At 34.5% G+C, this 22,616-nt stretch overlaps 1 protein-coding gene and 1 pseudogene across 5 annotated transcripts in view; both read left to right on the forward strand.

Annotated features, from left to right (window-relative positions):
• Positions 1-22,616, forward strand: part of Fndc3a (fibronectin type III domain containing 3A) — a 190,252-nt gene that overhangs the window by 146,408 nt on the left and 21,228 nt on the right. For all 5 annotated transcript variants that reach the window (XM_021257842.2, XM_087197348.1, XM_004844172.4 and 2 more), the window contains 11 exons: positions 196-370; positions 2,144-2,230; positions 13,573-13,711; positions 14,907-14,975; positions 15,862-15,980; positions 17,845-17,950; positions 18,041-18,216; positions 19,852-19,965; positions 20,684-20,833; positions 20,932-21,215; positions 21,312-21,524. In XM_021257842.2, coding sequence (XP_021113501.1) covers positions 196-370; positions 2,144-2,230; positions 13,573-13,711; positions 14,907-14,975; positions 15,862-15,980; positions 17,845-17,950; positions 18,041-18,216; positions 19,852-19,965; positions 20,684-20,833; positions 20,932-21,215; positions 21,312-21,524 — 1,632 coding nt within the window. The remainder of the gene's footprint in view (positions 1-195; positions 371-2,143; positions 2,231-13,572; positions 13,712-14,906; positions 14,976-15,861; positions 15,981-17,844; positions 17,951-18,040; positions 18,217-19,851; positions 19,966-20,683; positions 20,834-20,931; positions 21,216-21,311; positions 21,525-22,616) is intronic.
• On the forward strand, positions 13,724-14,271 carry LOC110348992 (small ribosomal subunit protein eS27-like pseudogene; annotated as a pseudogene).

Here is a 22,616-nt window from a genome sequence, read left to right on the forward strand (position 1 = left end):
CTATAGCTTGGAGTATAGCTCAGTGCCAGAGTGCTTGCCTCACTTACTCAGTGCTTTGGCTTTGATCCCCAGTACTTCAGTAAATAAACAGATATTTCCATTTTCAAAGTACATCATTAGTTAAAAAAAAAATTGTTCATTAGCTATAAAAATAATTCTTTTTCATTCCTGCCTAAAAACCATTTGTTTCAACAGTGGCTTTAGTGAAGAAGTCTTATATTACACCTCAGGCTGTGCCCCTTCTATGCCAGCAAGTCCTGTATTGGCTAAGGCTGGAGTTACATGGTTGTCCTTACAGTGGAGTAAACCCTCAGGAACACCATCAGATGAAGGAATTTCATACATTTTAGAGATGGAAGAAGAAACTTCAGTAAGTGTGGTATTTAGAAGGGATTGGGAGCAAGAGGGAATTCAGTCTTTTGTTTTCTTGATGTATAAAAAGAGGTGATTTAGTTTTAGAGTGTTTTGGTTTGGTTTGGTTTGGTTTGGTTTGGTTTGGTTTGGTTTTTGGAGGATGTATATGTCTGTGCTTGGAAACTTTAAATATATCCATTTTGGGCCTGGGGTTATAGCTCAGTGGTAGCGCACTTGCCTACCATGTGCAAAGCCCTGGGCTTGATCCCCAGTGCGACACACACACACACGCACACACATATATGTATATGTCCCTGAGAGAAATAGGGAGAGGGAAAGATCACCACAGCCTTCTAGACTAAACAACTTTGAAAGATGAGGGAATGGTATGTCTGCCTTCTCCGAGTGTGTTCATACATTGCTTCCCAAAGTGCCAGAGAAGATTTTAAGGCTCACATGAGACTGTAACACAGCCTGAATCTGGTGACTTGTCACTCATCTCCTGTGAACTAGAACCTAGCCTCCCTAGAGTTATGGTGTCTTCTATCAATTCTATCCATAGTTCAGTAGCTTTAAAGAGTTCATATAAAGCAGTATAGGTCAAAAATAAATGCTGCACTCCTAGGTTATATACCTAGGGGAATGTGAAAACATAGATTGATACAAAAATTTGTACACAGGACTAGGTTGTAGCTCACTGGTTGAACATTTACCTAGCATGCATAGACCCTTGGTCTTATCACAGCACTGTAGAACACAAATACATACACACACATACGTGCACACATGCACATGTGCGTTCATAGCAGCCAAAAAATAGAAAGTGATGGCTCGCACCTGTATTCCCAGCTACTCATGAAGGTAAAACAGGAGGTTCGCTTGAGCCCAGAAGTTAGAAGCCAACCTGGGGAACATAACGGGGGGGTGGAGGAGGGGCAGCTTTCGTGTCCATAAGTAGATGAATGATTTGAACAAAATTTGGTATAGTCAATAAAATGAAACATCATTAAGCCATTAAAAGGAGTGGAGTACAAACAAATGCCACAGCATGAATGAACCTAGAAAATATTATCATAAGTAAAAGAAGCTTATCACAAAATTCAACATTTTAAAGTATACAATTCAAAGGTTTATAATATATTCACAAGATCATGGAACCATTACCTAATTCCTAATTGCAGAATAAAGCCTGTCTTTTCTGGTTAGCAGTAGCTTACCCCCATCTTCTTATCCACTAATATACTTTCCATTTTTATGGATATGTCAGTATCCATTTAAGTGGAATCACATAACATGTAGTCTTTTGTGACCAGCTTCTGAGAAAGTAGTAAAGCCTTGTCTTTGGGACTGTAAATGGCATTCTTAAACCTAAGCAATATTCTTACCTGCCAGCACAACCAGCCATCTTTTTATTCACCTAAATACAACTGTGCCTTTGGGACAAATTTAAGTTTGCTGAATAGTTATATCTGATTAACTCTTGCAGTGTCTCTGGGAAATTCTTTTTAGTTCTGAAAATAGCTCACAGGTGATGAAATTGCCACTGGCCCCTACTCTTCCCTCAATACAAAAATCTTTTCCTTGGCTACCAAAATAAACTCCCTCATCCTTCTACAAAAGTTCAGTATCATTTCTGGGTCCATCTACTCAAGATAGAAGCATCAAGGTGAGGGTTACACTCAACAGAAAATCACAACACCCATAATAAGAGATGAAGAGGAACCGGAGTCATTGTTATTCCCCATTCTGCTGTTCGACATCTAATGAAGATTTTGTTTTCCCTTTCCAGGGATATGGTTTTAAGCCTAAATATGATGGAGAAGATCTTGCTTATACAGTGAAAAATCTCAGGCGTAGTACAAAATATAAATTTAAGGTAAGCTTCAAAAGTCCCTGAAAGGCCCTGAGTTTGATTCCCAATACCAAAAAAAAAAAAAGAAAAAGAAAGAAAGCCCCTAAAAGATTGGTTTCTTGTTTTTATTGTTTTAAAGTCAAGTATATACTTCATTCCTTGGGTTTTAAATCTTAACTGTTAATTTGACTTTTTCTAATAAGCTTTTTTTAAATTTTTGTGTGATATAATGCTTCTCAGACTTGATATATTTAAATTCAAAACCTCAAAACCAGTTTTAATATTTTATAGGACTCTTAATTTGCTTGTGAACAAACATCTTTGAAAATATGGATGTTATTAGAAAATACTGAAAATATGTTGATTTATCACTCTTGCTTACTTGAAGCAGTAGTAGGCTTTGAAAATTCTTCCATGGATATTTGTGAAATTTATCTTCCCTACCATTGCATCATTGTATGGTATATTTTTGCTCTTTGATTCGGTCATTAAATACATTGCTGGGTTTTTTTGACAAACAGTGCTTCAATTAGTTAATTCACCAGTTAGCCAGTTTAAATATTTGTTAATATTAGTTAATAAATTCAACATTTGAACTTTCTACCCATGTTTATTTAATCAAATCACTTTAAGTCACTTCAAATTGTTTTCATTATGAAAAATCAAAGGTAATATTTTAGTACTCCTTCAAAACCTTAGAGAAAACACAATGATTGGAAATTTGATTATACAGTGCATAATAATATTTGCTGTTTATATATAAATTATTTTTTAATAGCTTCATTTTAAAAAACTTCAATGGCTACATTATTTAAATTTCCAAGTATGGTTTTCATAGTTATAAAATATCTGATAAGTATCCACTTTCAGTCTAGTTTGTATAATGATGTTAGATTGTTTTTGGTTCAGTGATGATTATCATACCAACAGGTCTTCTAAGGAGGAAGTTTCTAATGTCTTTGTAATTTGTTAAAATTCTTACAATTCTATCATGTAATACCAAGGTTTATTGCCAATTAATACACATACAGACACACACAAATATGTTAAATTGTTTACTGACCTCTATAAGCAAATTTATATTTAAAACTGTTAACTATGGTGAAATAGGAAGAAAAGTTCTAAAGGGGAAGGGGAAGTGGGAGGGGTAGGGGAAAGGAATAAATAAATATGAGATAAGGAAAAAAATGGAAACAAAGTCTTTGTAAATAGGGAGAGGTGGAGGAGTTGAAGGGAGGGCAGGGAAATGGGGGAAAAAAATAAGAACCAAAGATATATCATGTGAAGGTACAAATTCCCACTGATGATTGTCATCCTATTATATACCTAAAATGTACCAATAAACTTGATGAATAAAAAAAAAACTGTTCATTATGGCTCTCAGTCAGATTGCACGGGAGGAGAGGTATATGGTCAGACCCTTTAAGGAGATAGATGGTCATTCAAACAGCCACTCCAGGTAACAGGGTGGGGGTGGGAAAACACATCCATAGGCTTTCTCTTTACACATCACTGAATCATAGGAAGGAATTACAGTATATACAGGCTTATTAAATAAACATAATAAGCTTAGACCCATGGTTCTCAAAGAAGTCACCAGACTATTCTATCAGCATCATCTGGGAAGTTGTTAGAAATATAAATTCTGTGGTCCCACTTGGACCTACTAAATGAGAAATTGCAAATAACTCAGTGCTGGGTGGAATTTGAGATCATCTGATCTAGAGGAGGGTAAAAAATAAAAGAAATCGAAAATGACAAGTTCTAGGAGCTCAGACATGTCCTGTATTTTAAAATATTCTGAGTTGGGGACCCCTCAGGGGGTTTTTGAATCATTAAATCCCATTGTCATGGCTCAGTCTTTTCTAGCTTGACCTTGTAGACTCTTCTTTCAAGCAGTCCTAGCAAAGTAAAATCTTAATACTTTCTTTAAAAATCTTACAACACTAAGTAAAAAAGAAAAATACTAAAAATATGCACCAAGATGTACTATGTAGGCATAGCATATTGCTCTTCTTAAGAAATAAGAGCTGAGGCAAGAAGAATGAAGCTTGGACTACATTGTAAGACTCTGCCTCAGAAAACAAAGCAAAAACAAAAAATTATGATAACCTAATACAGATTAAAGTGATGGAAGGTGTTGGTAACCATTAAAAAAAGAAATAAGAATATGATTAACATAGGATGAATTTCTCATATTTGCTAAATGCTGAAATTTTCCATACTAAGGATAATCCCAGGATACTTAAAATACTGAGGCAAAATTAGGACAATGAAAACGTATTGAGGATAGAAGAAGAATGAAAATAAAATTTCAAAACATAACAGCAGTTAGAATTCTTGAACTCATTTAAAATTAAGAGTGGTAACTCTTAATTCCATTAAATGGCTCACTGGAGATGGAACCAGGACCTGGTATCCAGATTTGCTTTAAAAAGGCTTCAGAGGCTGGTGGCCATTCCTTGTAACTCTGCACTAGTAAGCTGAAACTTTGGTTTCCCTTTTTTTTTTAATTTAACATTTTAGTACATATTTGCATTATATAATCTTTACATTCCTTATATGGAGTTGGTACATGTATGTAACACATCTTCATTCCTTTTTTCATCACCTTTCTCTCCCCTTGTTCCCTTTCCCTCGATCTCTCGAGCTCCTTCCCATTTGAAAAATATCTAACACCATGCTTCCTATTGTCTTTTATGTTGCTCTTTATTTATAGTTTGAGTTTCTAATATAAGAGAAACCATGCAATATTTAAGCTTATGATGTGTCTGGCTTCCTAAACTAGTTTTTCAAGCAACAAGGTTTGAGCACCAAATATCAAAGTTTGAACACCTTGAGCTAAGACTGAAATCTTTCAGATTTTTTTTTACTTCAGATTATTCCTTGTCTTTGAGGATTTTTCACAGGTGAAGGTAAATCAAAACAATCTGGATACAACAGTTTCTCTTAACAATCTGTGTGATATTAACATATACCTCCGCATCTCTGATAGTACAGTTGCATTCTCCTACTACTACTCATGTTATCTAGGGTCATTTAATGATCTGTCTTCCATTCTCCCCTGCCCTAATTGAAGGCAGTGTCCCAGCTAAATGTTTAGTGTTCTTGGTATATCCTCTTGTCTCTTGGGCATGTCATCTCAGCATTGTGCCAGCTGTGATTTCTGCCCTGAGGAATACTGTATTTCCATACATGTTCTGTCCATAACTGCTTTCCAGCACTTCTCTCACCTTCTAATATGACTTCTGTTTTATACCTAGATTAATCATTCTGAACCACAGCTTTCCCTCAAAGAAACAGTTTCCTTAATTTGAAATGAAGATTCTTCATGTTCCTATTCAGTTTTTTAAATTTAACTGCTTTCAATTCTTACTTCAACCAGGTACCTCACCAAATTCATAAAATTACTCATCTTCCCTTGAGTGGAACTCACTCTTCATTCTTCACTTCTGCTCTTATACTCAGGAATTTCTGTCCTCTTTCTTACCCAAGAGTTCTCTATCATACTTGGTGGCCAAGAATATCATATCGCTCCCATTTCCTTTGTAAAGCCTTCCTAAGCTATCTCGGGCCTTGGTATTCTTCATCTGCCCACTTTTTTTAATAGCTTTATTGCCTGTGTTTTACATAAAGATTCTAAACTCATTAGCTGGAGCAGTGCTTTCCTAGCCCTAGGTTCAGTGCTTAGCAATGAAAAAAAATAATACACAAATGTCCATAGCAGCATTATTCATAATAGCCAAAAAGTAAAAGCAGACCTGGGTACAGTGGTTCGTACCTATTGTCCAAGCTGCTTGGGTGACTGAGGCAGGAAGATCATGTTCAGGAATTTAAGGCTAGCTGGACAACATAAGACTCTATCTCAAAAAGAAAAAAAAAAAAAATCCTAAATTCCTTGAAATTGAGGATTGCACACCACCTAAAGTTCTTAATGCAGTGCTTCTAGTCTATTTTTAAAATTAGGAAGAAAAACATTGTCTTTATGATTTTATTATCTTCACTACTAACTGAAGAGGGTACTTATAGTGAAAAGGGGCAATATAGGCCAAGGAACTGAGCCTTTTGGGCTGCCACACCACCACCCTGAGCACCGAGGAGCAGAGCCTACCCAGCACCGAGGAGGTGAGCCTTTTGGGCCACCGTACCACCACCCTGAGCACCAAGGAGCCGAGACCGCCCCCCAGCACTAAGGAGCTGGGGCCATCGTACCACTGCTCCCAGTACCGAGGAAGTGAGCCTCACAGGCATCAGCAGCACGCACCACACACACCCCCCTTGAAATGAGAAGACACTTAAACAAATGTCAGAACCAGACTTCCAGATCACCTACACCAACCCAAAAGGGAAACGAGATGGAACAATCTGATACTCAACCACCTGTACTCTCTGAACATCAGGCAACAAAAGAGGATCTGGGAAAAATGAAATCAGAAATAATTACTCAGATAACAGCAAAGATTGTGCCCATAGTGCAAGACATGATTAATAAATCTAGAGCGGACACAGATAAAAAAAAATAGAGGAGCTGAGGAACATGATGGAATCCCAACATAGGAAACAAATGGAATCCATAAAATAGATACAAACAGATTTCCAGGAGATTAAAATCTCCATTGAAAGTCTATGCAGCAGAATGAGCCAATGTGAAGACAGAATTTCAGATATAGAAGATAAGATTGCTATTAGTGACCAGGAAAAGAAAAATTTCTAACGTAAGACTGAAGTCAATGAAGAAACAGGAGAGAGTGCAGATGACATAAAAAACCTGTTCACAGAAGTGATGGCAGAAAACTTCCCAAGGAGGGGAAAAGAACTTGACATACAGGTAAGTGAGGCATATAGGACTCCAGCTAGCCTTAATCAAAAAAAAAAATCTACACATAGGCATATAATAGTTAGGATTCCAGAAACCCAACAGAAGAACAAAATTCTACAAGCAGTTAGAGAAAAGAAACAAATCTCATACAAAGGAAAGCCCATCAGAATCACAGCAGACTTCCTCAGTGCAAACCCTCAAGGCAAGAAGAGCTTGGAGTGTTGTATTTCAAGCCCTGAAGGAAAACAGCCTCCAACCCAGATTGATGTACCCTGCAAAACTATCTTTCAAAACTGATGGAGAAATAAGATACTTTCATGACAAAGAGCACCTTAGAAACTTCATGAATACCAAACTAGCACTCAAAAAAATTTTAGTCAATATCCTAGGAAAAAACAATGAGGATCACAACCCCAGGAAGTACACCAGAATGAATCTGTCATGCACAACAAGAAATTAAACACAAAGGGGGAGAATCCAACAAACAGAAAAAGTCATGACAATGATAAGCCAATATGTATAAGTAATAACCATCAATGTTAATGGTCTCAATCACCAATCAAAAGAAATAGACTAGCAGAATGGATCAAGAAGCAAGATCCAACATTATGCTGCGTACAAGAAACACATATAATTCAAAATGAAGCTCATAGACTGAAAGTTACACGGTGAAAAGCAATACTCCATGTGACAGGAACCCAAAAAATAAAAGCAGGAGTAGCTATTCTCTTTGCAGATCAAGTAGATTTCAAATGAAAATCTGAAACACTCTGGTTCCAAGAATTTCAGATAAGGGATGGTCAACTTGTATGTACAAATCTATTGTGAACATTTGTTTTCATTCCTCTTAAGTAAAAACTTAAGAACAGAACTGTTGGTTCTTGACAGTAATACAAGAAATTTCGTTTTTCAAAATGGTTTTATCATTTTACATTCACATTAGCAGTATTAATAAGTTGTAACTGGTTCACACCTAAGCTGACATTTGTTCTTTTAAAACTTTTAACTTCATCTCCCTAATGAATGTATAATTCAGTCTTGTTATTGTACTGATTAGTAGTTTTCTGATTCTAGTGTTGCACACCTTTCCTTGTGGTGTACTGCCTATTTATCTTCTTGTGTCTACTTTTTAATTGGGTTGTCTATTAATGAGCTGTAAGAGTTCTTTATATATTCTGCTCCTAGGTTATATGCATTATAAATATGCTGTTTAACAACTTTTCATTTTCTTAATGATGTCATTTAAATTTCTAAATTTTGATGGAATCTCATTTATCAGTTTTTTTCTTTTATACATCTTGTTTTTTGTATCCTAAGAAATTCTTGCCTACCCGAAATTCATGAACATTTTCCCACATAATTTCTTTTTAAAGTTTTATATTTTTAGTCTTTCATATTTAGGTTCATAGATTCTTTCAAGCTCTTTTTATGTATGGAAATAAAGGGTTGAGGTTAATTTTTTACATACGGATGCCAGGTGTTCTAGTGCCATTTGCTGAAAACAGTCTTTTCCTCTGCTCTTGAATTGAGTTTATGTTCTATAAAATGTTAATGTTAAGTAATCTTTCAAAACTCAGTGGATCACATATGTGTGGTTATATTTCTAAATTCTCTGTTTTATTCCAATGATCTATGTCTTTGCGCCAACACTGCCTTGATTCCTGTAGCTTTACAGGAAGTCTTAAAATTAGGTAATAAATGTCTTCCAACACTTTTTTGTTTTTTCATTTTCCTTTCCTAGGTCCTTTGTACTCCTACATAACTTTTAAATTTCAATATCCAATTCTTCATTTATAGCAATTATAGATAGACATGAATTCTTATTTATACCTTGTATTTTCTAATCCTGCTAAATTCAAATACAAATTCTAGGGGCTCCTAGAGATTTACTAGTATTTTCTCTGTAAATGATCATTTCATCTACATATAAAGATTTTACTTCTACCTTGCCAATTGTATGCTAATTGTGTCTTTTTATTGCCAGACTATTTTGGTTTGGGCCTATGTTTCAAAGTTTAATGGACAGAGGAAGAGTAGGCATATCTGCCCTTGTTTCCCACTTTAAGGAGAAAGCATTGTATCTTTTCCATTCATATAAGGCGTTTTTGCTTGAAGTATGGATTACATGTCTTTAATCTGTTGAGAAGATTCTGTTCTATTTCTAGTCTTCTGATAGCTTTTACCATGAACACCTGTAGAATTTAGTCCAGTACTTTTTCTGCAACTACTGATAGGATCATATAGCTTTCTCCTTTCCTCTGTTAAAATGATAACTTACGGGGGTGGATCTTCCAATGCTGAACCAACACTGCCATTCCTATAATAAAACCACTTCCTACATACTGCCAGATCTGACTTCTAATAGTTGGTTTTGTCAGATTTCTATCTGTGTTCACACTTTTTTCTTCTATTATCTTTATCCAGTTTTAGTATTAGCACTATGTTGATTCCCTAAAATGAGGGGAGAAATGTTCCTTCTTTTTTCTCCTTTAAATGTTTGATATAATTCATCAGTTCAAATGTATATGAGCCTGTTGTTGTAATATAGGTAGGTTTTCAAGCTAGGAATATACTTTCTTTAATAGGTGCTGTTTAAATTTTATATATCCTCCAGAATCAGTTTCATTAATTTGTCTTCCAAGGTACTTCTTAGAAGTTGTCAAATTTATTTCAAAAAAGATTTTTGTAATATGCTTTCTATATCCTTTTAAATTCTATAAAATCTGTGATAATTTCCTCTCAATTTTGATATTGTAATTTTAAAAATGTATAATTGATATCGTGCAAGAGGAAGAAAAGGTCTAAAGGAGTAGGGGAAGTGGGAGGGGTAGGGGAAAGGAAAGAAGGGAAAAGAAAAAATATGACAGAAAAAAATGGAGACAAAATCTTTGCAAATAGGGAAGGGTGGAGAGGTGACAGGAGGGCAGGGGAAGGGGAAAAAAATAACCAAGATACATCATGTAAAGGTACAAGATCCCAATGATGAACATAACTGTATTTTATATCTAAAATGTACCAGTAAACTTAATTGGAAAAAAATATATATGATCACCTCAATAGATGCAGAAAAAGCATTTGGCAAAATCCAACACATATTTATGATAAAAACCCTACAAAAAATTGGAATAGTCTCTACCTCAGTCTGAGAAAAGGCATCTGTGAAAAACCAATAGCCAGTATCATACTAAATGGTCCAAAACTGAAACCCTTCACACTAAAATCAGGAACAAGAGAAGGATGTCCACTATCACCACTCTTGTTCAATATAGTTTTAGAAACATTAGCCACAGCAATTAGACAAGAGAAAGAAAGAATGAATATAGGAAATGAAGTCAAATTGTCATTATTTGCCGATGGCATGATACTCTATATAGAAGACCCCAAGAACTCCACCAAAAGTTTTCTAGACTTATTAACCATATTCAGTAAAGTAGCTGGTTGCAAGGTCAGCACACAAAAATCAATAGCTTTCCTGTACACAAACAACAGACTCACTGAGAGGGAAATAGGGCAAATAATTCCTTTCATAATAGCATCCAAAAAACTGAAATCCCTAGGAAGCAACCTAACGAAAGAAATCAAAGACCTCTTCTGTGAAAACTATAGCACTCTGCAAAGAGAGATTGAAGACAATATCAGAAAATGGAAAGACATCCCTTGCTCGTGGGTAGGAGGAATCAACATAATGCAAATGGCCATACTTCCAAAACTGCTATATAGATTCAATGCAATCCCAATTGAAATCCCAGCAGCATACTTCGTGGACCTTGAGAAAACAATCCAAAAATTCAGTTGGAACAAGAAGAGACCCAGAATAGCAAAAGCAATTCTAGGCAACAGAGACATGGCAGGGGGTATCACAGTCCCCAACTTGAAACTATACTACAAAACTACTCTGATAAAAACAGCATGGTACTGGCCAAGAAACAGACTTGACCAGTGGAACAAATTAGACAATGCCAAAACAACTCCAGACACACTCAGCCATCTCATCTTCAACAAAGGAGCCAAACACCCTCACTGGAGGAAGGATAGCCTCTTTAATAAATGGTGCTGGAAAAATTGGGTTTCAGCTTGTCAAAGATTAAAACTAGACCTATATCTCTCACCATGCACTAACCTAAAATCAAAATGCATTAAAGACATAAATATTAAAACAGAAACGTTGAACCAGCTGAAAAAGAGGTTAGATAGAATTCTTGAAGACATTGGTGTAGGAAAAGATTTTATGAACAAAACTTCAGTTGCCCATGAACTAGCACAATCAACAAGTGGGATCTCTTCCTATTAACAAGCTTCTGCACATCAAGAGAAACCAACAGAGTGAAGAGACAACCCATGTGGGAAAAAATTTTCACCTGCTGTTCCTCAGACAAAGGCCTACTATCTAGAATCTATAAAGAACTTTAAAAGAATAAGGCCTCCCAAATTTAAAGACCCAATCCATAATGGGCATCTGAAATGAACAGACATTTCTCAGACAAAGAAGTAGAAATAGCAAATAAGTATAAGAAAAAAATGTTCAACATCACTGGTCATTCAAGAGATGCAAATGAAAACAATGCTGAGATTCCACCTCACCCCATAAAGGATGGCTGCTATAATGAAATCAACCAATAACAAATGCTGGTGGGGACTGTTGGGAAAGATTAACCCTGCTCCACTGCTGGTGGGAGTGTAGACTGGTGCAACCACTGTGGAAATCAGTATGGAGATACCTCAAAGAACTAGGACTGGAAGTCCCATTTGACCCTGCTATTCCCCTGCTGGGTATCTTCCCCAAAGAATTAAAAGAATCATATCACAGTGATATATGTGTACCCATCTTAACAGCAACACAATTTGTAATAACTAAAACTTGGAAACAGCCCAAATGCCCATCAACTGGAGACTGGATAAAGAAAATGTGGCTTTTTAATAAAATGCAGTACTACTCAGCCATAAAAAGAAATTAGAGACATTTATATCTAAATGGATGCACATTGAGGTGATACTGTTAAGTGAAATAAATAGGACACACATGTATAAATACCGAATAGTTTCTCTAGTGTGAGAAACTGAAAGTGTAAATACTGACTAAAAGGTATAGTAGATAATGTTAAATAGGAAGAAAAGGGGCAAAAAGGAAGGGGAAGTAAGGGTAGGGGAAAGGAAAGAAGGGAATGAAATTAATATGAGAAAATTAAAAAAATGGAAACAAAGTCTTTGTAAATAGGGAGGGATGGCGGGGTTGAAGGGAGGGCAGGAGAATGGGGAAAAAGTAAGAGCCAAGAGAGATTATGTAAAGGTGCAAATTTCCTATGATGAATGTCATTATTTTGTATATCTAAAATGTACCAATAAAATTAATTTTTAAAAAGGGGACAGTTCTAAAATATATATAGCCTTAAAATATTTATTAGGTGGATCTTTATGACTTTTAATAAGACTTGTTACATTATGGTCTCCTGTAGTAATAAAGCAAGTAGATGCTATGTACAGAATTGATAAGTGCTTCAAACCTCTTTGTCATCTCATTTGTAAAGCAGTAGCATGAGAAAGCCTATTTTGTAATAATCTTAAATATGTGAGAAGTCTGAGGAAGCCTAAACAAAGTTGAACAACTAAGCTAAGTTTTACCAAGTTCTTCTAGGTTGCATGAGTTATTTGGAAGCATGGTAAATTTACTGAATAAATCCTCATCCAGATTGCCATGTAGCATCATAGGCTCTGTCTATAATGAAGTTAAAACAGGGGTATAATTAAATTTCTAAAATCAAATATAATGACACCTAGATACAACTTATATTTTTCTATTGCTACATAAGAGGGTTACCCCATAACTTAGTAGCTTGAAAAGACTGTATTATTTATTTATTGTCTCACAGTTTCTGCAGGTCAAAAATTCAGGAACAGTTTAGCGGGGTGGTTGTAAGACAGGGTCTTCATAAGTTACATTCAAGAGGTCAGCTGTGGTTGCAGTCATCTGAAGCCTTCAACTGGTCCTAAGGGTCCGGCTTCAAATTCACTCACATGGACCAGGACCCTTCAGATCATCACCCCACAGTCTTCTACATAGGCAAGTTATGTATACTGTCATCTCTGTAACATTGTTTGAGGAAATCATTGATACAAGTTGCACACAAGGGAACAGGAATTATGTTCACCTTATGAATAAAGAACGTTTAAAGAATTTGTGGATGTCTTTGTAATGCCCCCAAAATTAAGTAAAGCAAACCTGAAGCCCCTAAAGGATTATTAGACTATAGGGTCTGTTGCTTTGATGACTATTGTTTAATGTCAGAATGTTAGACTTTAACACTTGTATTCCAGGACTGACTCTAAATGGGAAGTACACTTGCATATTCTTTGTATATGCCATCTCCCAATTAAAGACAAACAACTCTGATAAACACAGGCCATCACATTCTGAAAATATATTTAATAATTTAATTGAACCTATTTTTCTTTGAGTGCTTTGTTTATTAAGCCAATACCATTAGGTAACAAATATACTACATTATGTCATAATGTTACTATGTTAAGTCAAGTCTTTGTGTTACCACAGGTTATTGCTTACAACTCAGAAGGCAAAAGTAATCCAAGTGAAGTAGTAGAATTTACTACCTGCCCCGATAAACCAGGAGTGCCTGTAAGGCCTTCAGTTAAAGGAAAAATACACTCACACAGTTTTAAAATAACTTGGGGTAAGATACTATGAATATTTATACATTATTATTATTATTATTCTTGTATTTGATTAACAGCTCAAATATGAAAATACTTTAAGAGATTTGAGAGCAATATGGGTGGGCTGGGCTTGTACAGTGATCACCTTTGGTAGATATTTACTACATCTGTCTTTAAAAGAAGAAAAGAAAAATATGAAACTACGACCTCAAAGTTCAAATTCCTATTTTATGGATATAAAATATCCTGGTTGCTACAAGATTACTATGGTTTCAGCCATGCTTAGACGGTGATTCTTGTGAAGGTTGTTCAGCAGTGTTACGCCATCATACAGGAGGAAAAGCCAACCTTAGAGAAGGTTGTTCATTTAGAAGAAAGCACCATTAATGATCTGCACAACTTCCTGAATTTATGTTTTCTTGCAGAAAACTTTATCATGAGTTCAGTAATTCTAGTTAATCCCATAAATTAAGGTAATTATTTTTTATTATTATAAGGTATACAACAATGATCTCCTATTTTGTTGTCAGTTTTTCAGTAAAGTTTTGATTATGCCTAATTTATTTTTCTAAACAAATTTGTTGGTGCAGTAAGAAATATGAGATTCATTCACTGAGGTTCTTTTTTGTGGAAAGCTGTGTGCCTCCAGATACTAAGTTCAGATTTGATACGAGAACTGGGGATCCACTGTAAGATACTGAGCAGAGGCCACACTGTGTAAAATGAAAGATAACTGAACTTGCACCCAGAGTTTTCTGGTTTATCCTAGCCTTCAAGAGAAATGAAAATCAGTTATTCATTTAAAACAAATATTTATTGAGCAACTGCTTGTGTAATAGTTAATGGTAAAGCAAAGATCATACAGTCTTTGAAACTTGTTCCCTGTCTAAAGAATTCAGATCAATAAAACGTCTTTGTAGTAATTATAAAATATCCACAAATATCGAACCACCTTAGAATCTAAAGTGACTGGGATTTTGTATAGCCATTAAAAATTGGTCTAGAGAGCCAAATTTATAAACATGGGGAAATGTGATAAATTGAAAAACAGGTTGAAAACAGCATGGGTACAGATATTAAAAATAAAACAGTGCAGGTGATTTTTTCTTTTTAAACAATCTTAGTTTGGTGTTCTGTTTATTAGGATTTTCTGTCCTTTTTTACGTTGTATGTACCATGCCAAACTAATATCACTTTTGTTTCTTTGAGTAGATCCACCAAAAGATAATGGAGGGGCACCCATTAATAAGTATGTAGTGGAGATGGCAGAAGGGTCTAATGGTAAGAAGCTATTTGATAGATTTGTTTTAGTTCACTCATTATTTCAGTATGCTGTTCACGATTTTACATTTTGTATCTTTTCTTTCCTCTTTTCATTTGCTACCATGAAAGATATTTACTTCACTGTGGGCTGTCCTTGATTTTTTTTGTTTGTTTGCTGCAGTTAGGATTTTACCTGTTATGACCTCCAGAAATACAGTGAATCAAATGTCATTTACATTTTCTTATTTTTTTTCTTCATTTGTTTACATTGCTTGGTTCTACTTACCCAGGCTAAGTCATTATATAACTATGAAGTGACCTAAATGTTAATTTATTGAATTAGATTTATACCCAGATGTACCAGAAAAAAATTATCTTCTAAAATTTAACTCAATTTATATTAGTTTTAGTACAAAGTTTTTATGACAAGTGAACTTCATGTGTGCATATCACATGTAGCAATTTTTATTTCTATAAAATGACATTTCCTGCAAAAAATAAGAATATCTTTTTTTTTTTTTGGTACCAGGGATCGAAAGGAATGTCTTTTAATTAAAATTGAACTTCCTATGATATTGGCTGTCTCTATTCTGTTTGTTATAATGTTATTACTGGACCAGTAAACACATTTAAAATACTTAATTAAAACCAAATTATCAGTCTAAGCCAAAGTCTTTATGGAATTAGAGATGTTTCACTTCAGCAAAGCCTTGCAGATTTGTCTAAGAAGCTGCACGTACAAAGAAAATTAGATCATTTCTAGGAAACATGTAACAAGCTAGAATTATTTCTGACAAAGTATACAAACACTTATTTAGTGAAGCTAGGATACCTGCCATGTCCATGATACCAAAACATTAAACATCACCTTACAGCTGATTGAACACAATTCTTCACCTTACAGGAAATAAATGGGATATGATATACAGTGGCGCTACTAGGGAACATCTTTGTGATCGACTGAACCCAGGCTGTTTCTATCGTTTGCGCATTTACTGCATTAGTGATGGAGGACAGAGTGCGGTAATGTTTATTTACAGATGATGATGTTATTGTTAAAGTTTGGCCAAGTTAGATAGGATCTCCAAATGCCACCTTAAATATTGAAATATGTCTACAAATGTAGAAAAGTAGTTTCTACAACCTGAGTTGATAAGGTTATAATTACCAGAATATTCTGATATAATATTTTGCTCCTACTAACTATTCTGTGAATATCTGTTCTCATTGGTGTTTTCCCTTGAAAAAAAAAAAATACGTACACAAAAACCAATCGAGAAAATTTTATAAAGATAAGTTTTAAGATGCTGCTTATAACCATACCAGTCAGAAACAAATATAAAATAGTTATACAATGATTTACTGCTCTATAAATTATGTCAGGAGAAACCATAAAATATTATTTATTATTTAAACACAGATAATAATGTTTGCTTATTTCAGAAAAATTGGCCCTTATTTTATTATTAGAGAGCTGTGTGACCAAAAGTAGATTAAATATACCACTCATTGATTATATATAAGACATTTACAATGATCTGGACAGGTATGTTTTTTAATAGGAGTAATTTTTTTTTTTAGGAGTGATTTTTAAATGAATTTAATCAAGGATAGTTTCTTGGAGCATTCATAATTATTTTTCAAATAGAGTTTAACAGTGAAGGGGCCGGGGATTTAGCTCAGTGGTTCTGCCACCTGCCTCACAAGCACAAGGTCCCGAGTTTGATCCCCGGTACCAAAAAAAAAAGAATTTAACTGAAAATATTTTTTAAATGTATTATAACCATTTAGTTTAAAATGTAAGTATTATGAAACTGCATGTGAATCTTGCTAAACCAGTTTATAATCCAGTTGCATTATTTTAACCAGTAAGAAAAATTTCCCCAGCACTGGAGGTATATATACCTCAGTGACCTAGCATATGTGAGTGAGACCCTGAGCCTGATCCCAGGATTGCAAAAGAAAGAAAGACAATCTCCCTACATTTCAGAAAAGCAAATACATTCACACGAAATCCTATTCCAATACAGCATTCTTATATAGAATATCTTTCTGAATAAAATAATGAACAAATACCATATTTGTGATTATAAAGAATATTAAGCATAAACCTTAACACAAATTAGCTAAGAAATGTGGCACTAAATTTATATGTCTATGTTTTTAAGAGAATATCTTTTAAAATACAACTGAGAGACTTAAAAATATATAAATATGGCATAAAAATTTAAAGCAATACCAAATACCTAAAAGGTATCAAGTACCTAGAGAAGCTTATCAGATACTAGAATTATTTTTAAGCAGAAAGAAAGAAAAGTTTTCTTTTTAATAAATAAATTAGCATTTAGGTTAAAAGTTCAGTAACCATGTGTCTAAACCTCCTAAAAACAATGCAGCCAGCATTTACTGAATATTAAAACATCCCTCCTGCAGTTACCTTTAGGCAGAATAAAAAATACTGCCTATCAAGTTGTATTGGGTAGTTTTTTTTTATTATAGAAAAATTTTGAAGGCTCATCTTTCAGTAACTTTCTTCTTTGTATATAATAGATGCATAGTATATGTCTGTCTATAAAAATTTGTGTGGTTTTTTTTGTTTTGTTTTGTTTTTGTTTTTTGTTTTTTTGGTACTAGGGATCAAACTAGGGTCCTTGCGCTTGCGCAGCAGGCGATGAAACCACTGAGCTAAATCCCCGGCCCCAAAAATTTGTGTTTTAATGATTTAATTAGGTTTTATATTCCTTTTCAGTTAATAGTCAAGTACAAACAATTTCAAGTTATTGGTAGTCTTTGTGTTCATACTATTTTCCTTTACCAAATGCAATCTGATGATTTGGTTTGGGGCATTTTTGTTTTGTTTTGTTTTGTGTTGCTTTTGTTCTGGCAGGTCTCTGAATCTTTACTTGTCCAGACTCCAGCTGTGCCTCCTGGCCTTTGCCTCCCTCCAAGATTACAGGGTAGACCCAAAGCAAAAGAAGTACAGTTACGATGGGGTAATTTCCAAATATCTTGGTAATAAATTATCATTAACTTAGCACTAAAAATGTTCATCATCTTCACCTGCATAAATCTTTTCACCTTAGGGCCCCCTCTGATTGATGGTGGATCACCCATTTCTTGTTACGGTGTTGAAGTGTCTCCTGCAGAAAAAGATGAACCCAGAGAAGTTTACCAAGGCTCTGAAGTAGAATGTACAGTGAGCAACCTTCTCCCTGGAAAGACATACAGCTTCAGACTGCGTGCAGCTAACAAAATAGGGGTGAGAAGACCATGCTGAATGAAAGATAATCACAATGGTGGTTCCTTTTAATACATATCATTCCCACTATTTAGCCATTTTGCTTTCAATGTGTGACTCTAAATTTTATAATTTTTAATAATTGATGAATAAAAAGTCCATATGTCTTATAATTTTTTAGAGAATCTTAGTGTTTTCAAACTTTATTTAGAATTTCCATCAAGCTAAAGTTTATTTTTCAGGCAGTGTTTTGTTTTTTTTTAATTTTTTTTTTTTGAAGCAAAACATTTATTGGTACATTTTAGATATACATGTTAACATTCGTCATAGGGAATTTGTACCTCTACATGATATATCTTGCTTCTTTTTTTCCCATTCCCCCTCTCCCTTCGACCCCTCTTCCCCTCTTTTTTTACAAAAGCTTTGTTTCCATTTTTTCCATCTATTTTCTCTTATTTTTTCTTGTCCCTTCCTTCCTTCCCTCTCCCCCCTCCCTTGTTCCCCTTCTCATTTGAACATTTTTTCCCATTTCCCAATATCTATTAAACATTTTCATTCAAGCAGTATTAATAAGATTTACTTAATCAGTAGCCCGACTATATGCAGCATTTACTTCCAGTTGGAAACTAGTTGTGATTCCTATTTTGCATAAAGAGGAAAAACTTACATTTTAAGCATTTCTAGTTTTGTGCAGATAATTTTTAAAATATTATCTGTATGTCCATACAGTTCAATACAATGGACAAAAAAGGTGATATCTTCGGTTTACAACTCTAAAAAAACGAGAGCTCAGAAAAGCCTTGCCCATGATCACACAAACCAGTAAGTGATAGAGTAAGCCCTAGGTTTGTCAGACTCTAGAGCCAAAGCTCAACTGTGACACTTCTCATCTCTCTTCCTTAAGGCAGTTTCTCTAATGACAAGGCAGTCATTTCTTAATCTCAAATGAGCAAACTATTCTGTAATTAAAATTTGACAAAATTAAACTGACAAGTGTCCCTTTTCCCCATTATTTCAGATTTTAGAGAACTATACAATAGTTCATATCTGTCGCTGAGTTTGGATTTAATCTGTAAACTTTTTAAAAACTTCTATCCAAATATATTGTGGGCAGCCCTTAAGTCCTTCCTTTCTATGTGAAATCACCATATTATGAGCCTCACAAGCTGCAATACATATGGCATCTTTAATATTGATGTCCTAATCCATATTTTCAGGTTTGCGATAATTTGTCAAAATGATCTTAAATATTTGCTTTCTATATTTCCAAAAAATATACCGTACATCTTTTTACCCTTCTAGAGCTATCTAGATTTTAAAATATAATTTTATGCTTACCATAACCCGTGCCTCTAACTGGTATCCATTTCTTCATTCCTCACATTTCTTATTATTCCACCCTTTACCAAATCCAATTCATGAAGAGAATAGAAGTGGGAGAACATGTAGTAAATGAAAGTTAAAAATTCTCTTCTCCTTCATGTCCAAGATTTTAAAATTTACTTTCTGCAAATGCTTATAGAATTTTAACTAAATTGATCTGGAAGGATAGGGAAGATGGACTTAATTATTAGTAAATCTTTCTTTAGAATTTGGTGTTATCATTGGGCAGTTAAGGGTGAAAAATGAAAACACTGATTATGCTTGTTTTTCTAGTTTGGACCCTTTTCAGAAAAATGTGATATTACTACAGCCCCTGGGCCACCAGATCAATGTAAACCCCCTCAAGTAACTTGCAGATCTGCAACTTGTGCACAAGTGAATTGGGAGGTATTGTAATTTCCACTAATTTAAGTTTACTTTCCTAAGTTATTGGAATAGTTTATATAGAAGAATAAAGATATTGCTCATTTTGTCTTCTGAATTTTGTCTTATTACACAGAGAGTAAGCCCTACTTAAATTCATATGGTAAAAAGTGAGTTCTGTTTCTTTGAAGAATTTGAGTAAGATATAGTGACATTTCACCTATTTGGACTTTTGTTCATAATGTGCTTTGTATTTTTATCAAAGATTTTGTCTCAATACTGAGATTGTTCAGCTACTGGTGAACTTAATGTTTAAAAGAACCATCAATAAGAATAAATGTAATACTATTTCTATTATATTTATCATCTCCAGTGTATTTTTTTGTATAGTAATAATCAATAATGATAATTATGTGTTGTTTCCTTTGAAATTTAACAAAGAAAATGTCCTGTATGGTTTAACATTTAGTGGAATTATTTTGAAGTATATGTGCCTTAAAATACTCTTTTCTAAAATAATTCTTAGTCATATTTTTTCTAATTCAAAACGAAGTTGTATTTTTGACCAGTCATAAATTCAGATCATTTTAATGAATAAAGCTGTATAGTACTGATTTGCATAAATATTTTAAAGAAATTAAAAAACAGTCCAGTTTTCAATATACTCAAGGAAAGAATATTTTTGCCCAAATGTTATTCAGTCAAATCAAGACTAAGAACTTATCCTTTTCTTAACTTAAAGATTCCTTTGAGTAATGGAACTGATGTCACTGAATATCGCCTGGAGTGGGGAGGAGTTGAAGGAAGTATGCAGATATGTTACTGTGGGCCTGGCCTCAGTTATGAATTAAAAGGACTTTCACCAGCAACCACCTATTATTGCAGAGTCCAGGTAAAAGTGATCAGTGCATGCTCTGACCAGAATTTTATGTTTTATTTGCAATTTCATGGTCGTGTCTTTGTTAACTTGGAGGCTTTGTTAATTTGTAGGCTCTGAGTGTTGTGGGTGCTGGCCCTTTCAGTGAAGTAGTAGCCTGTGTGACTCCACCATCGGTTCCTGCCATTGTGACTTGTCTTGAGGAAATAAGTGATGATGATGTAGAAAATCCCCATTATTCACCTTCTACATGCCTTGCAATAAGATGGGAAAAGCCTTGTGATCATGGTTCAGAAATCCTTGCCTACAGCATAGACTTTGGGGATAAACAGCCCCTGACAGTTGGAAAGATTTCAAGCTATACCATAGACAATTTGCAACCAGATACAACATACAGGTACACTCTATAAAAACTATAAATTTTTACCTAGACCAGAGAAACACTTTAAATAAAATAATCATAAACTAAAATTTTTTTTAATGTGACACTCAGAATACGAATTCAAGCCTTGAATAGCCTTGGAGCTGGTCCTTTCAGCCATATGATAAAATTAAAAACTAAGCCCCTCCCTCCTGATCCACCTCGTCTGGAATGTGTTGCCTTTCACCACCAGAACCTTAAGCTGAAATGGGGAGAAGGAAGCTCAAAGACACTGTCAACAGATTCTATTCAGTACCACCTTCAAATGGAGGATAAGAATGGAAGGTAGAATTTTTGCTTTTTTATGTAGTTTTTTTTTATATTTTAAGTACATAAATTTTCAAAAGCTATAGAAATAAGTTGGCAAAAACAGTTAAGACTCATAAAAATTGTTTCTAAGTATGCGATTTTCAAAATATCATAAAACAAAGTGTAGATTTCCTGTTTATAATATGACTGGGATGCTAGGGGGAAAAATTAAGTGGGCTGTATTTTGGTTCTCTTCTCAAACCCATTTACTATAAATGATTATAGTAAGTCATTTATAGTAAATGATTGTGATTTGCTTAAGGTCTCAGAGATCCTTAAGGAATCACACTTTCCCGTGGCTGTGACACAGGCCTGCATACTGAACAAACACAATTCAGTTCCTAACTGGCAATTCTGGTTAGATTCTATGATTAATTTTCCAGTCTCTTTCCTATACTTCCTCTCATTCAGGTTCTTATCTATTCCTCTTTTCATTTTCATGTATATGTTATACTGTTTGCTATAGACCATGCCATATACTGTCCTACTAAACGATGCATTCCATTTGCAGTGTTACTCAAAATATTTGTGACATTAATTATTCAGACCCAGGTATGATGGTGCATACCTGTAATCCCACCATTTGGGAGGCTGAAGCAGGAGGTTTGTCTCCAGTTTGAGGGCAGTGTGGGCAACATAGTGAGCTCAAGGCCAGCCTGAACTACATAGCAAGACTCTGTCTAAAAAAATTTTTTTTCAAATATCAATTTAGGGCACTTTATTCATATTATATCCTATATAAACAATCCCATCTACCCTCCATAACTGTTAATATTCTACTATTTAAAATTTTTGCATTTTATTTTTTCTATTTTTAAGACAGAATCTGGCTCTGAAGTTCACATTAGCCTTGAACTCACTGTGTAGCCCAGGCTGGTCTTGAACTTGCAATGATCCTCCTGTCTCAACCTCCTGAGTGCTGAGATCGCAAGAATACGTGCCCAGCTACAATTTTACTTTTCAACTTTTTACTTATTGTATTAGAATTTTGTCTATCTGATGGATTGAGAGTACTAGTAACAGTTTTTCCCAAGATTAACTTTGTTTTTGAATAGTACTTGTAATAAA

This window comes from Heterocephalus glaber, unplaced genomic scaffold, assembly GCF_053883595.1.
Source record: "Heterocephalus glaber isolate CG9 unplaced genomic scaffold, H.glaber_assembly_v1.0 deba00001666, whole genome shotgun sequence".
NCBI lineage: Eukaryota > Metazoa > Chordata > Mammalia > Rodentia > Bathyergidae > Heterocephalus > Heterocephalus glaber.